The sequence below is a fragment of the Fukomys damarensis genome, unplaced genomic scaffold, assembly GCF_012274545.1.
Source record: "Fukomys damarensis isolate Sample0158 unplaced genomic scaffold, DMR_v1.0_HiC HiC_scaffold_16, whole genome shotgun sequence".
Classification (NCBI taxonomy): Eukaryota; Metazoa; Chordata; class Mammalia; order Rodentia; family Bathyergidae; genus Fukomys; species Fukomys damarensis.
This window is the reverse complement of record NW_022900928.1, coordinates 111,735,764-111,751,920: the sequence shown is the minus strand read 5'-3', so window position 1 is coordinate 111,751,920 and position 16,157 is coordinate 111,735,764. Positions and strand designations below refer to the sequence as shown.

Sequence of the window (16,157 nt, the reverse complement as noted above, 5' to 3'; positions counted from 1 at the left end):
ATATATATATATATATATACATATATACACATACACACACACACGTATATATAGTATTAACTTCGCAGATTAACTTGGCTTTCTAGAAAATAATTTTAATTGTAAGAAACTTAATGGCAATTAAAAATATTTGAGCACTAAACTATAATTTATCGAAAATATGCAGAACTACTTGGATTGTAGAAGTGGACAGGGAATAGCAAAATAAAATTTTAATTAAAAATTGTAACAAATATTCAAGAAAAAAGTTACAGACAGTTATAAAAACTGAAATTATAGGCAATGATTTATTCTTTCTGTATTTTCTTTAATTTTTATTTCAAAAGAAATATAAACGTATCAAATTAGGATAAACACATAAGTGAAAGTAGAAAATAAAAGGAAAGCATTATATTCATACTGCCTAGAAATACTATTTAGTGTCATATTTTAGATTCTAGATCTACATTTCTGTATTTAGACTCACTATATTTTTCTAAAAAGAAGTATCACTAGTTTGTCCAAATCAGGAATCAATCCAGGATTGCATTTCACATACCTATGAAGTCTTTTTTTTCGTTAACAGTTACTTATAAAATTTACACCATTAAATGAAATTCACTACAAAGTTGTCTTATAGAGTATTCCCCTTTCTTGGATTTACTGTCTGCTTCTTTGTGCTTATTTATTTTTAAGAGAAAATTCTGGAAGTATATGAAGGATTTTCCCTCTCAACATGTCCAGGCAAACATTCATGTACAACTTCAAGGTGCAGAAACTGTAAAAGTTGTAATTCTTCATTTCTCCAGTTTGTATCTCTACCATTTTTGAAGAGGGGTAAGAAAAGAACAGACTCCAACCACAAGAAAAGTTATAGAAAAATATTGAAAATAAATGTTAACTAAAAAAATTCAAAAATTATTTATACTGTTTTAAATATTTAATTTTTATTATCATTACCAACTTAAATAGTAATTACATGATAATTAACCTTCACCAGATTAGGATTGAACGATTAGGTGTCTTAGTCTGTTCTATTGGAAACTATCCTTAAAAAAAGATTAGTAAAAAAAACCAAGATGCAGCATCTTTCTAAATGTACAGTGTTGTTAACATGAATATATATTTTTATAAATTCATACTACCAATTTTCTTACAAAATATACAAGCTGTAAATATGTAATTAACAAAGTGTTGAACACTATTTTCAATTATATATAAAACTTTTTGCAATAAAAAAATTGAACAAAAGAAACAAAGATACAACCTTTTCTGGAATCCTGACTTTTCAGGGTACATTAGGCACTTGAGCTGAAAATGATCGCTTTGGTTGAATATATAAAATATTTTCTGAAATACATATTTAACTGGCATATACAAAAATCTGTCACACAAAAACACATTACAATGATGAGTTTGTATCTATACTATAGTTTAATTTTCTCAGCATAGATTTTTATATCTCTAGAAAGTCCTATTTAGGAAAATCTAGTTTAATTACAGCAACATTTCAGTATGCTATAGTACTTTGAGCTGTCAGGAAACCACGTTAGGGATGAACTACTTTTGTAGATTTTTCTGCAGTTTTGTATGAAAATATTACATCCATGATTTTTAAAAGACTTGACTTCATTTATAGAAGTAGCTAAACAGATTTTTTTTCAGTAGCTCTTTAGAATTCTAAGGTTTTATTTGGAGTTATCCCTTATCGTTATTTCTGATTGATCTTTGAGCAAAAGTTTATTTTGCAAGTGCAAGTAATTTTTTCTAAGAGAAGGTAGCTCTATATAATAGGTTCTTTTAAATCAAAATATATGTTATAAAATGCTTTATTATGGACAGTATAAGTGTGTAGGGAATTCTTTCTGTTTTGATATCAAGCGTGACTTTATAGTCAAATATTTATTATGTGTTTTGCTTCATGTTATTTGCTATGACATGTGAAATAAATCTTTTTCAGGAATCTGACCACTGTAAATTCATAGGTACTGACTTACTTGAGAATGAGAACTTAAAAACTGCAAATATTACTCTTTATGCAAGGAAAATCTATCTTCATAAACAGTGATCAGTTTTAAACTATATCTTTCCTTAAAATACATTAGAAAAACATTTAAATAAAATTTCTAATCTCTTCTTTGGTGCATTTAAATCTTTTCATGTAATATTTAGAAATATATCACATATACTCTGATGCCTAGACATACTTCTAAATTGAATACATACTCCTGTTATCATCACTCTGAAAATGTCTAACCCAATTCCCTTTCTCTTGCCAATTATTCTACCATTGTTGTCCTTATCAGAGTTTCAAAGAGTGCTTTTGACAGCAACAACTCTCTTATTGATTGGTACCTTTACTTCCCAGAGATGTGAGGATTCGTGTGTTTCTAGATTACTCACTTCTGTTTAGAACAGTGGTTCTCACCTAGGGTGATACAAACAGATGTTTGGCAATGTCCAGAGACATTGTCATGAGTGGAAAGTGGACATACACTGGTTTCTAGTGGGTAAAAACCAAGGGATACTGCTAAACATCCTAACATTCATGGGAGAGTCCCACAATAAACTAACATCCAGCCCAGAACGTCAGTAGTGCCACTGTTGAGATTTGAGAAAATACTGAAATAAAATTACACACTCCAGAAATCTTATTCAAATTCATTTTTTTAAATTTATGGATAGTAGATACAAATAATTTTAAATGTTTAGGTACCAGTTTTTTTTTTAAGCACGTTTTTAGTTTTGTTACCAAATTTTATAGTTTTTCATCAAATGGCATGTTGTGGCTGCTCATCCCCAGACTAGTTGTATATATACGTGGCGTATTAGTTCAAAACAAAACAGGATGCTGCAATTTTGCCATGAGGAAGGTTTTCTTACGGCCTTACTGCACTTTTATCTACTTTTCCTTTAAATGACTAAATTTATGAAATGTGCATAATTACCTGGGCAGCTGGTCTTTTTCTTCCTTTTGTGTTTTCTTTCTTCATATCTTTTTTTTTTTTCAATTTTGATTGGCAGAACTCCCCTGATTGCTGCTGGAGTCATTGGTGGCCTCTTCATCCTGGTCATAGTAGGTCTGACATTTGCAGTTTATGTTAGGAGGAAGAGCATCAAAAAGAAAAGGGCCTTAAGAAGATTCCTAGAAACAGAGGTGAGTTATTTATTGCTTTTTTTTAAAAACCCACTTATTTAGAGAATTTCATTAGACTTGAGATTTAGTTGATGCTGTTTTTTTAATTCATGTGAAAATTCTGCTCAATTTCTTGATGAGAGTTTTGTTTTGTTTGTATTTTATTCAGAACTGCTGAAGAAGCAGGGTATCTAGTAAAAGTTAGTCAAAGTAGGTTTACTGTTTAGAGAGAATAAGAGGAAATTTGTTGGGGAAAAGATTGGGATTTTGTTTTTCCCAGTGGGAATTTCCATTGGCAAACTTTTGTTACAGGATATCTCAATAGCAACTGAACTAGAAAGTATCTGGGTAGAGGCTATCTCATTGGTAAAAGTAGAAACACATCAGAATGAAATGAAAATTTTCTGTTTCAAAATATAGCCAGATAGGCAAGCAATGTGTACTATAATTAGGATCATTAAATCAGTAGCCAATGATCTTATTATGTCAGCCATGAAAGACTGAGCTTACAGAATAAAGCTTAGTGTTGTAATCACGCAGAACTAACAACACGATTTATGAGACGTATTTAATATTATGCATGGTGGTTATTGTGAATATGTAAATTACCCATAAATTATTATAATTCCTTCTATATTGCCACACTGAGCTTGCAAGCTGTTAGTTTTTATTGTACAGGATACAGAAAAAAAAGCACAATTACAGAAGACTTTACATTACCAGACCCTTCTCAACTCCACTCTACTTCTGTCCCCTGAGACCCACATCTGTGTCAGCCTGAACAATTCAGCAATTCTGTTCTGGGTGTTAGACTACCTAGGTTTTGTTTTCTCTCATCAGTGTTACAATAACCTGAATTTTCCTCTTACCACTAACAATAATGGGAGTGTTCATTCTTCCATAAGTTTTACACATTGATAATGAAATATATTAACTCCTTTCCTCCAGAATTTGAAAGTATGTATAAAAATCATGTGAAAGCTTCAGGAAACTAGTTTACAGCTACATATAGGAAAATACATTTTAAAGTTGGAGTTCTCTGAAATTTGAATGTGATGTCTAATAAATACTCTTGTTCAATCAAAATAAAGAGAATAAAATACCTACCTGAGAAGATTTAGTAGTGTCATGTTAAATGTTACTTAGAAATGATCAACTTGATTGCTTTCAAAACAGCACATGTGAATGAAAGTGGGGAGACTGCATGTGTGTTGTGCCCATATTTTGATTTACCTGGGTGGTGAATTGTGCTGAAGGAAGATAAAGTTCTTCCTCATAGCCAGGTTAGAGCAGCTAATGAGAGAATTATGAAAAGGTGGGCAACTAAAGAAGGGTAAGAACAAAAAAGGCTTGGAATACCAATGGACATTTAGGTGATTGAAGAAATAGAAAAGAAATTCTGTCTTTTAACCATGTGCAAAAAAGTATTTTTACTATGAAAAGAGTTACATTGTTTCACCTTCTTTTGATACTGTACCTTCTAAGAAATTGTCATTTTATTGCTAAATAAGCATACCAATTGGTTTCTTAGAAGAATTAAGTTATTGCTTAGCACTAAATTGTTTTATATTTTCAGGATAGGTAACTATAGACTTTCCCATCTTTCTCCTAGTAAAGGTCCAGTAATTAGAATTTTCAACCACCATCCAAATAGATTAGAAATTATTTATCTGTATGCTTTTTGTTTGTTTGTTTGTCTATTATTTGAGACAGGTTTTCCCTATGTATTTCAGACTGGCGTTGAATTCACTATGTATCTCAGGTTAGCTTCAAACTCCAAGTGATCCTCCTGCCTCAGCCTCCATGTGCTGGGATTACAGGAGTGCACTATTATGCCAGGCCAACACTAGAAATTCTTAAGAGTAACAGTTTAAATCTATAAATACTAGAGGTAGAAATCTGCATCAGGGGTGAAAAATGTTTGAAAGCCTGATGTATTGTTGAAATACTTTTAAGATTAAAAAACTTTCGCAGAATCATTTTGCTTCACATTGTCTTTCTTCTGTTATTTGCATAAAAGTAGAAAAGATATTTTTCAAAGCCCAAATACTTAGATACAAGTGTGATGTATCAGTAAATACTTTGATTAAAAAATACTTTAGGAGGACACGATCATATCCCTTGAAGAATGACAGATTGAGTGCCTAAAATGTGCCTGACAATGTTCCAGAATTTCCACCTATGTAGTCTAATTTCACCCTTTCATGAACCTCTAATGTGGTTATTTCTACACCTGTTTCTCAGATGGGAAATGAGGGTGTCAAGAGGGATGAATTGCTTTCTACCCCTGTGCGTTTGTAGCAGGAGCGTACACCCCTCCAAGCTTCAATTCAGCCTCTTTCTACTCTAACATTGCTGGTCTGGAAAGTGGAAATAAGCTTCTTGTAAAGTTATAGCATTCAGATTCCTGAAAAAATGTGTTGTATAAAATGTAAAATAATACCTAAAGTAATAGTAGGAGACTAAACATCTCAGGAATCACTGTGAAGTTTTCAAATATGAAATTATTAAACAATCTATGCCAAGGGATATATAGCTAATAAATACTTCAAGTATCTAGCCCAAATCCCTCCCAATTTTACATGTGATTTTATATAAATTTGTAATGTAATTATTTAAAATTGAACAATTTCTTATCTTGCACAGTGTGTGAATAAAAATCTGTCACATACTACTATAAAGAAGAGTTGCCTGCAGAAGAAGATAAATCTCTACTGGAGATTCTTTCTCTGATTTAACAAATAATTTAGTTATTTTTATGCGACATTGACTGCAATTATAAATTACCAAATTTATATCTTTGTATTATAAATTTCAAAATGAGATAAAACCCAATTAGTTGTCAAACTGTTAGAAAATAGCTTCAGTTTTGATACATTTTATCACACTCTGCCTAAGATTCAGCTATTGCTTCATGTACCTAAATTTAAAAATCATCTCCACTCTTTAATTAGGTCATTATGTCCACAGGGCCTGTAAACTCACATTTTAAAATAATATGGTGGTTTCAGATGATTTGAGTAGGAGTAGCCTTTAATTATTTGCTTACACAGAGAAAGAATAGCCTATTTGTTTTTGTTTAATGCTTAGTTCCTTTAAAATTTAAAAAAAAATATTTCTCTCACTTACTTTTTTCCTTAAGCATGAATTTGAACCTAAAATTTCAACAAAGGATGTAAGCTATTTGCTATCGTCTTTCTTATGTGCAGTCGTCCTCCTTATCCATAGATGATATGTTTCAAGGCCTCCAGTGCATGCCTGAAACCATGAATAGTACTAACCTCTATATGTACTCTACTGTACCTCAATAACCTCTAGTTATTTTGTTCCTTTTCATTCCCTAGCACTCACTCATGATCTAGAATCAAATCATAGAATTTTTCATCTAGAAATCACACTAGGGCCTTGCTACTTAAAAAAGTGTTCAGAGACCATTATTATACCAAGGTATCACATACAGTTCTGTAAAAATGCAAAATTTCAGGTATATCCCAACCAGAATCTGTATTTTGACAGGAACCCGGGAGAAATCATAAGGTCACAGAAGTGTTAGAAACTGTCCTTAAGGTATTGGCACTGGCTAACTTTTTTGCCCCTTTCTGGCCCTAAGCAGGTAACATTTGTGCCTTTTTATGAATCATTTCTCCTAGCCTAGCTTATCTCTATATAGGGTATATTTGTTACTTGAACTCAGTCAAGCGAAAAGTTGGAAAACAGAAAAGATAGGGTCTGAGGGAATGCCCCAATGTGTCCATGTTGATTAGTGGGTCACATTCAAAAGTTGCTGGTCAAAGATAACAATAGTAATGTGTTTTCCATATATGAGAACAAGGGAAAGGAGGTGGGGTGAGGAGGGAGAGAGAGAAAAAGAGAAAAGGAGATTATTGGATAGATAGTTATGTAATCTTACTTCCTTGTTTTGCAGTTGGTAGAACCCTTAACTCCCAGTGGCACGGCACCCAATCAAGCTCAACTTCGTATTTTGAAAGAAACTGAACTAAAGAGAATAAAGGTCCTTGGCTCAGGTGCTTTTGGAACTGTTTATAAAGTAAGTAACACACACACACACACACACACACACACACACACGTACCATCATTTATTTAAATTTTGTTTCAGACTTTTCAAAAAAATAATAGACAAAGTAATTAATTTAGCCAACCTAATTTCCTTTTAATATTCAGAGAGGAGGACCTGTATATTATTGAGAAGTTCCTGCACAAATGAATTCATTAATTTTTATTGAACAAGCTGGGATAAATACAGTCTTGAGAGAAAGCAGGAAATGCTGATATAAAGACAAATGTAGTTTGTTCTCTCAGTGCCCTTCGAGTCCCTTTGAAAATTGTCCTCCCTTTGACAGATCTCCATTTCTCTTAAAAATACCTTGAACAACCCATTTCCCCTTCCTGCTGCACAGCGCTCCATGAAATCTCACTCATGTCAGGACAAAGTACTGTATCTTCTTGCTCTTCTTTCTTTCCTCTCTTTTATCTGTAAGCGTACTTATCAGAACTCTACCATCTGATCTCTTTCGAACCCACTTGAATGTCTTGATCTGTTAATAGGCTAGAAGTGCATTTTAAGCCATTTTGGCTGCCTTTTTACATACATAATTTATTAGTTAATGCTCATCATTTTGATTTCCTGTCCATTATGTGCAAACTAAAAATTAACTTTATATGAGAGATCCAGGCCTGCTAGGAGAAAGGGATAACATTATGAGTTTTCAGTAAGAGGTATTTTCTGAAAGGGAAAGCTCAAATGATAGCATTTGCCTGTTTACATATTTAGCTTAATTATAAAACCAATCCAGAGGCCAGGCCCAAGGTTAATTATAGAAATATTTATTGTGATGGTAAATAGCAAGAATAAAAGTGTCTACTGGGTCAATACTGATCCTTTTTATAACAACCTTTACTGTAGTTCTGGAAATTTATTTTCAATAAGCTGAGATGAATACAATCTTGAGAAGAGGCAAGAAATACTAGTACAAAGAATAAGGAGATATAATTGGGGAAGTTCTGCTGTATGCCAATGGACAAGTCAATAGAAAGGTATTAGAGCCTCTTTCTCTTATGACACATTAATAAAATTTAGTGCAAGACAAATGTATGTGCTTATGGAAAACAGAGCCAAAAATACACGGCCAGTTTTAAATGTCTTATAACAAACTTTCATTTTTAAAATAACTCAGTCTTGAATTGTTTCTAAATTATAATCACCTTCATAGTTTTTTAAAGATAATATGGTCTGGAAAATAAATTTTATTTTAAACCATGGAGACTTAATAATTCAAGACTAAATACTATTTAATGGCTTCTGCAGAGGAAATGCTAGCATTTAAAAATATACTTTAATGATATTTCTACTAAAAACAATGATTTTTTAAAATGAGTATTTTATTTTAATTAAAATTATGTGTAATTAAGCTTTTTGGAAGTTCTATGAGTTTGTTTGAATTTTATGCCTGGAATGTGTATGGTTAATCTTCAGTATTAATCAATAAAGCAATGATTATGAAATATACTACAATGAAATTATATAAAGGATTATTCTTAACCACAGAAACAAAAACTGGTAAATTATTTGTTAATTTTTTTCCTCCCAAATGGAGATATGCTGTGTATAAGCATAAAATATTAGAACCGATATGATAGATAATAATATAGTTGAGTTTTTATCTGGTCATATCTGAAAAATAAATTCTCACTGAATTCATATTCTTATTTTAAAATATTTTAGGAATATCTTAATATTGATGTGATATCTTTATGAAGTAACTCTGTAGTTATTTTCTTGAATAATAACAAGTGTATTCTCCACCATAAATTCCATCAGTGAGAAACTGTAGACCTATTGATATTGGGTTCATATATTTTTATTTATTTCTGTTTTAATTTATTTTTAAATTTTATAGCACAAAGAGCTCAGAATATTACCTTGCATTTGACATATACATTTGCCTATTGGTTCTGCATAAAAAATGTGACCTTTAATTTACCTTCCAAAAGTTAAAATAGTTTTCCTTTATTAGTTGAGTCAGGAGGTAGCTAAGAATTGACAACAGAGAGAAGAAAGGGCTCACCCTGGAACTCAGTTTCTCAGCTAGAGCCACATTCTAAGTTAAACATTACCCCAGTATAGTCAGGTCTAAATATACTGGGAAGAAGAAACCAGATAACTTAGGTTATACACCCTAAATCTCCCAGTCCCTGGCTGGGCCCTAATTAATAACCATGTCCTTGACTATGCAGTTTTGATATACATCCCTTCGGTTCATTTCTCCGAAGGCCACAAGATGTCAAAAGCTCCACTGGCTGACCAAAGACCAGAGCCAAATCATTCATTGGCATGAGCCTAACCTCAGACTAACCCCTCAATTCTTCCCAAAACTCTAATTCTAAAAATCTTCAACACCAAAACTCCTTCACGAAGTGAGATCTTCTCACTGGCTGGCTCCACCTCATGGAGGGCACTTTGACTTGGATGCTTCTCGGGGTGTCCTGCTGGGTTCTTTATTCAAGACCCCAAGAACATGGATCCAGTAACATTAGGATTTGGCAGCATTGTGCTTATCTTTTCAGAATGCTGCAATTTTGCTTAACACATATATATTATGTTTTACTGTATTAATCAAAGAGAAAAACTTAAAGTCTTTTGTTTTTAAATGACCACAAGCACCTGATATTAAGAAAATACGAAGTATAGATGATCTGTTCAGGAACAACAGACTATATTTGTCTTTATTGTTAAAGCTGTATTGAGAAGTTTTGTTAATGTCAGGATTAATAAGTTAAAATCTGGAGCTGGAGATGGTAGCTCAGGGGCACAGCACCTGCTTAGCAAGCTTGAGGTCCTCAGTTTGTCACCCAGTACCAAAAAAATACATTACAAATAATAATAAGCTAAAATCTGAAATATTTTTCCCTCGTGATTTCATATTTGCTTCTGTGTTCATTTGGGCAATATGCTTTCTGAAATATATTCTTCCATGCATCCTAGTATATCTTATCAAAATTATTATCCTCATTTAAGTGTGTCAGTTCAGTTTACTCACAAATGCTAATACTTAAAGTTTTACATTACTCAAATATCATCAACTTTATTATTATAAATTGTATTCTTTTCCAGTATATAGATGCTGTGCAGTTGTTATGTTCTATAAGTTACCAGAAGGTATTAACAATGGTCAATCTAAATATTTTATGTTGACTTCAGAAGTAGTAAAATTTTCACATACACATAGAATGTAATAATATAGACAAATTAATGTGCTCAATATTCCCTCGTATGTGCCTTTGAAAGCTAACTCTAAAATAATTACCTTTGAAAAATATGTCTTAAATCAGTCTGAATTTGAAGAACATATGACTCTGCTTGTGTTTGAGGATAGATAATATTAAAGCTGAAAAGAATCTCCAGTGTTACTTAGCCCATTCTTCTAAACCATAGTTGAGACAGTCAGAATTTTAAAAGTATAATAGCTTTCTGAAAGTCTTGAGAAGACTGTGATACCATCCAAATTATACTGTTTATTCTGTTTCTGTGCTTTCTTCACTATCCAGTTTTTTCTCACGCATATAAGTTGAAATCCATAGAAGTGTAAACACTTTGAAAGCAGATATATATGTCATTCATCGTCACATAATAAAATTAGACAATAAATATATAGAATAACTTGTGACATATAACCGGTACTAAATATTGATTGAAAGAAAGAATATAGAACTTTAAAGTTAATTAATAGGTTGAGACATTAAGTCAAATTTTATTTCTGTTACAAATGTTGTATATGTCTTAATGTAGATTTAATGTGATTTGTTTTTCCTGAAGGGTATTTGGGTTCCTGAAGGAGAAACAGTGAAAATTCCTGTGGCTATTAAGATTCTCAATGAGACAACTGGTCCCAAGGCCAATGTTGAGTTCATGGATGTAAGTACCTTATGCAATTACACAGTGATATTTTTATCCATTATTTCACAGCCTGCTTTGAGAGTTGAAAAACAAAAGCATACAAATGTTACAAAGGTTCTTCTTGGGAAATCATGTATTTTATGAATGAAAATTCTAAGACCCCATTATAGTATAACTTGTAGATCACCCCTGCTTCACAATTATATGTCTAGGTACTGCTCTAGAAGTTAGGTTTGAAATTCGAAGATATTTCAAATCTTCAAAGTGAATTATCTTCTGTAAACCAAGCATTTAATGTTCTCATTTTTTACTGGTAAATAGAGCCAAACATATTTTAAGTGAAAATAATCCATAATTTGAAGTGAAAAATGTATTGAACAACCATCAATCACTACTTACATTGAACAATCAGGTGTCGTGAAAGGATTTCTTAAAATTAGTTACACTCAATTATATAAAAAGGCCTATGTTATAGTGTTAATGGTAAGTCACTAATATTTACAAAATGCTTAGAAAGTGCTAAGGTCTAGGTAATAAATAATATTTATGAAGTATTAATTATTCAAAATAATTTACAAATAGTTATTCATCTAATTCTGTTAGCATAATAGCCCAGGTTAACTCAAGGTCTCAAGTTTAGGAGATGGCCAATTTAGCCTTCCAGCAGATGCCTAGCCTTGGGAGGTTCAGTAAATATTTTCTTAAGTAGCCATGTCTTCTCTGTGACAGCTCTGATCTCTTTGGTGGAAAATCATTCATAGGTAATTAAGACAAAGCAAGACAAATAAACAAGCCAGCCAAAATGTGATGGGCATGCCTGTGTTCCAGTAAGGCTCTCTTTACACAAACAAGACATATACCAGATTTGGTTAGAGAGCCAGCCACTGCTTTTAAAAACCATGTGTTTAACTAGTATGGCAAATTATGTTTTGGGAGTAGTGATTATGATTCGAAGAATTAATTAAGCTGTTTTACTTTATTATGGTTAACAATTTGAAAATGAGATTAGTTTCAATAATAAAGTAATCTTCTGCTAAATTTCAGTTTGGAATCTTAATCTGATAATTTCCAATTGAAATATAATTTTTGCCAATTTCAAGTTTACGAGACAGAAGTCTGTAAGACAAAAAGATCCCAACTATAGAAGAATAAAGGAGTTCTAAAGAATGAAAGTACTTTTATAAGGTTAATCAGAACTTTAAGATTTTTCCTGAAGCAAAAACTGTAGATTGAGCTATTCAGCAAATCAGAGAGCAGGATGGAATAAAATTTTATATGTAGCATGCTGTTACTTTTTTATATTCAAAACAAGATATCTTGCCAGGGATTCTAGAAAAGAGCCATATACATTCTTTCTCTATTTTTTACCATAATTTCCTCAGTCATAAGAATGATTTTGGTTTTTCAGTGACTTTTATATGAAAGATGATACAAGCATATTCACTTTGATTTTTTTAGATGGATTGCTATATATTCTACACAGTTTTTCTTTAAAGCTCTTTTGTATATTTTACAAGAGCTTGGTCTCTTACCTTGAAAAATTTATTTGAGTTTAATACTGAGTACCTTATGTAAGGCAATTTTAGCTTAACTTTTTTTATCAGTGATTGTATAACAGAGCTGATAATCAGCAGATACAAAATAGTTGCTCTAAACAGTTAATTCTGTGAATTACTAGTTTTGAAATACTTAATATCATCCTTGTTGCTTATCTGCCCACACCTATCTAATCAATACTGTGTCCAGTAAGTACTTACTATTTTCTTTGGTGGGTCTTTAAATGTATTGACACTTCTTGCAGTTACATGTCTTGGCTCATGTACTTGAATTCAAAACGGAGGTCTTTTGCAGTGATGTCTCAATTATTTGATTTTATTTGACAATAGCTATAAATTTGAAAGTAGAAATTATAAAGAAAAATTACAGCAAGTAAAAATAGTGTAGGTTAATATATAAAACTGATAAAGAAAATGATCTTCTTCAGTCTAGGCTGCAGCCAAAGCTGAAATTCACAAGAATGCTAATAATCTCTCCTGGAGGCTTGGACAACCATTTTTGTCATATTTCCATGGGAACAGACTGGCAAAGGGGGTTAAGAGGCTACAAAATAATCACCTAAAAAGGAAGCTCTAAAAACCTAATCATGATTTTGAATGATTATTTGAAAGCTACTAACCCCATCCCTTTCTTCCCCCTTGACCTGAAGCCTATTTCCATGGAAACGGAAGAGGGAATGGCAGCTTGCACTCTTAGATTTCTGCTGAATTTTAGATGAGCCTCTGATTGAGCCATGAGAGGAGTCATTTTCCTGGATGGTAGATGGATTTGGCAACCAAAAGACTCCCCCAAAAAACTCTCCTTTTTTAATGTTAAAAAATTAAGGAAAATATTTTGACTGTGCCTCTCCTATTTGTGAATAGCTGCTTGAAAATTAAAAGATTGACGGACTGCTATCGGCAATTTTGATTAATTCCAGGCAGAAATACTTCCTAGTATATTGGTGACTCGTTTTAAAACTTTGGACAGATAGCATTGCAATGATTAAAACAACTTAACTGTTAAATTGATGGCAAATTCAATATTTTAATTCAGCTGGTATGATTAGAGCTACTTTACCTTCATATTCAGCTTATCTGTTGTGCGCAAATGTTATTATAACTCTTTGTAGAACACATCAAGCCACAATAAAAAGTTTGTAGAAGCAAAATTATTTGTAACTTGAGCCTAAAGATTAAGTTGAAATTACAAATATCCCAGAGTTACTAAGTTAAAAGTAATATGTTGACATAGATCTTAGTTTAGGTTCTTTGAGAAACAGAAGCTACTCAAGAAACAAGGATATGACTGAAAGAAACACAATTTGGTGGTAGAAGACTCATTATGGTGGCAATAAGACAGAGGAAACAATCTGCTATTCTGAGTGATTCAATCTTGTGAGAGACACTGGTAGCCAGTGTAAGACACACTTGCGAGTTACCCTCCTCAAGGTTTCAGGGAGCTGTGAACCATACACCAGCTCCTGTCTGTCATTTGAAGCGAACTAGGAGAGAACACTTACTGCCCCTATGGTCTAGATGCCAAGGGTGGAAAACATTCTCCAGTGGCAAGAGAATGTCCATGCATGAAAGAGTTACACAAATAAAACTGAAGCTATCAAGTTGGAGTTCCTGTTGACCATTTCTTTGTTCTAAATAGTGTAGTGTACATATTATATACAATTCTTAGCAACTGGTTTATCTAACAGCCTAGATGCAGAGGCAGAATTTTATTGCTAAATGAGGAATGCACACACACACACACACACACACAGAGCTGTGCTGTACTGGTTACTATAACGAATGGCACAAATGAAACAATTTAATAGTCAAAACTCATCATCATGTCCAACATTTTTTTTGATACCTAAGGGCAAAGGGGAGGACTTTTATATTTTCTGAGAATTTTTTCCATAGGAAAAAAAATAGATATGGAACAGTTTGTAATCTACCAAATATTATACTAAAAGCAAGAGAATTTTTGGTCCCAAGGCTGTTTCTTAGCTCACTTGAATATATCTAATGGATTCATAATGACAGTAATAACACACTGAGAGTGAATGGCCAGTACATTCTTCCTTCCCATAAAAGAAGATCACATTGAATAACATTAAGAAAATGTCCCTAAAGTCCACCTTTGTAAGAAGGATGACTGCATTTACACATGCTCCTAGATCTTATTTCAGTAGTACAATTACATTGGGAAAATATAGGCTTTTTGTGGGGGTATTGCTGTTTTTTTTTTAAATCCATCTAATGGTTAAGAACACATACCTAAGCAATGATATTATTGAGCAGGATTCCTGGAACAGGAAACCATGTCTGGTAAAATGACACAGGCTCTTAGCCTTTCTGAGTTCCCATCACTCAGTATTTTCCCCCTGAAATTTAAGCCTATTATCAGTTGACATTGTTTTTCAATGTTTTACTTAAATTATTTGTTTCCTTAAAAAATAAGCTGGGACCAAAGGAATTCTGTAATTATCCTAAATTCCAGTGAGAAACAGTGTTGGCTTTGTCTTTATGTGAACTTACCGGGCTTCAATTTCAGTTCCCACACCAAGATCACCACATGGTTCACAGTAGGTGATAAAAGAGAATGTGCTTCACATTACCCAACTTCATTGTGTAAATGGCAGTACTCTTATTAAATAACTTATTTTTCTCTACCTACACTGTAAGAAATTTTATTTATCTCACATCACTTATTTTTCTGTTTTCTGAAAAAAAGTTCACAGGCTTGTGTTTCTGTTTCTTCTCTATATCGCCTTTATCATATTATCTTAATTGGAGTTGTTTTGATGCTAGTTGAGAGCAGTGGTTTGAGATGAATAAAATTTAATAGTAATTGAAATATTTTCTTAAATTATAACAGACTTTCAAAATGGTTTGAAAAGCTGTTTTGTTCTATAACATTGTCACATTACAAAGTTTCCTGTGTGTGGATTCATACAGTCAACTGTAACTTTTAGCGAGATCCTATGTTATACTAATGGGGGATATTTAAAAACTCATGTCATACTGAGTGATTTTTTTAAAAATTCACGATTGAATCTAGTTATATCTTTTGCTGTTATAGGTTTTCTTCATTTACATGAATTAATATACTCATCTCTTTCAAGTGTGAATAAATTCATATTTTAAGGCCCATTACTGGTCACGGGTTCCTTTACTGTTAGTGTGATCTTGAACAGTGGATTAACTAGTCATCTTTTTTTTTTTAAGAAAGCCTGTAAGTAAAACGATTTTCAGTGGTTATACAGAGTGTACTTGCTTTTAATAGTAAAATATTATGTTTGACAAGAAAAGCTTTAAACTTCATTAGAAATAACTTAGAGTCTTTTCAATCTTTATTAAAACAAGAGAGGGAGAAAGAAGGGAGGAATGGAAGATGAAAAAAGAGAAACGGAGGGAAAGGAAACAGAGAAAGGAAAGAAGATAGAAAAGAAGAAACGGAGAACAGAAATAGGAAATTCCCAGTAACTAAAGTAAATAATGTTTGGTATATTCCTTTTATCAACTTTTAATTGCATAGAAAAAGCATCAGGAGAAACATTGCTTCTGAACTAGTCATAGTAAACATGGAATTT

The 16,157-nt window shown here is 32.3% G+C and overlaps 1 protein-coding gene across 1 annotated transcript in view; it reads left to right on the top strand.

Moving 5' to 3' along the window:
- Erbb4 (erb-b2 receptor tyrosine kinase 4) overlaps window positions 1–16,157 on the top strand; it is a 689,271-nt gene that overhangs the window by 462,425 nt on the left and 210,689 nt on the right. Inside the window, exons 15-17 of the mRNA XM_033764601.1 lie at window positions 3,004–3,136; window positions 7,041–7,163; window positions 10,952–11,050. Coding sequence (XP_033620492.1) covers window positions 3,004–3,136; window positions 7,041–7,163; window positions 10,952–11,050 — 355 coding nt within the window. The remainder of the gene's footprint in view (window positions 1–3,003; window positions 3,137–7,040; window positions 7,164–10,951; window positions 11,051–16,157) is intronic.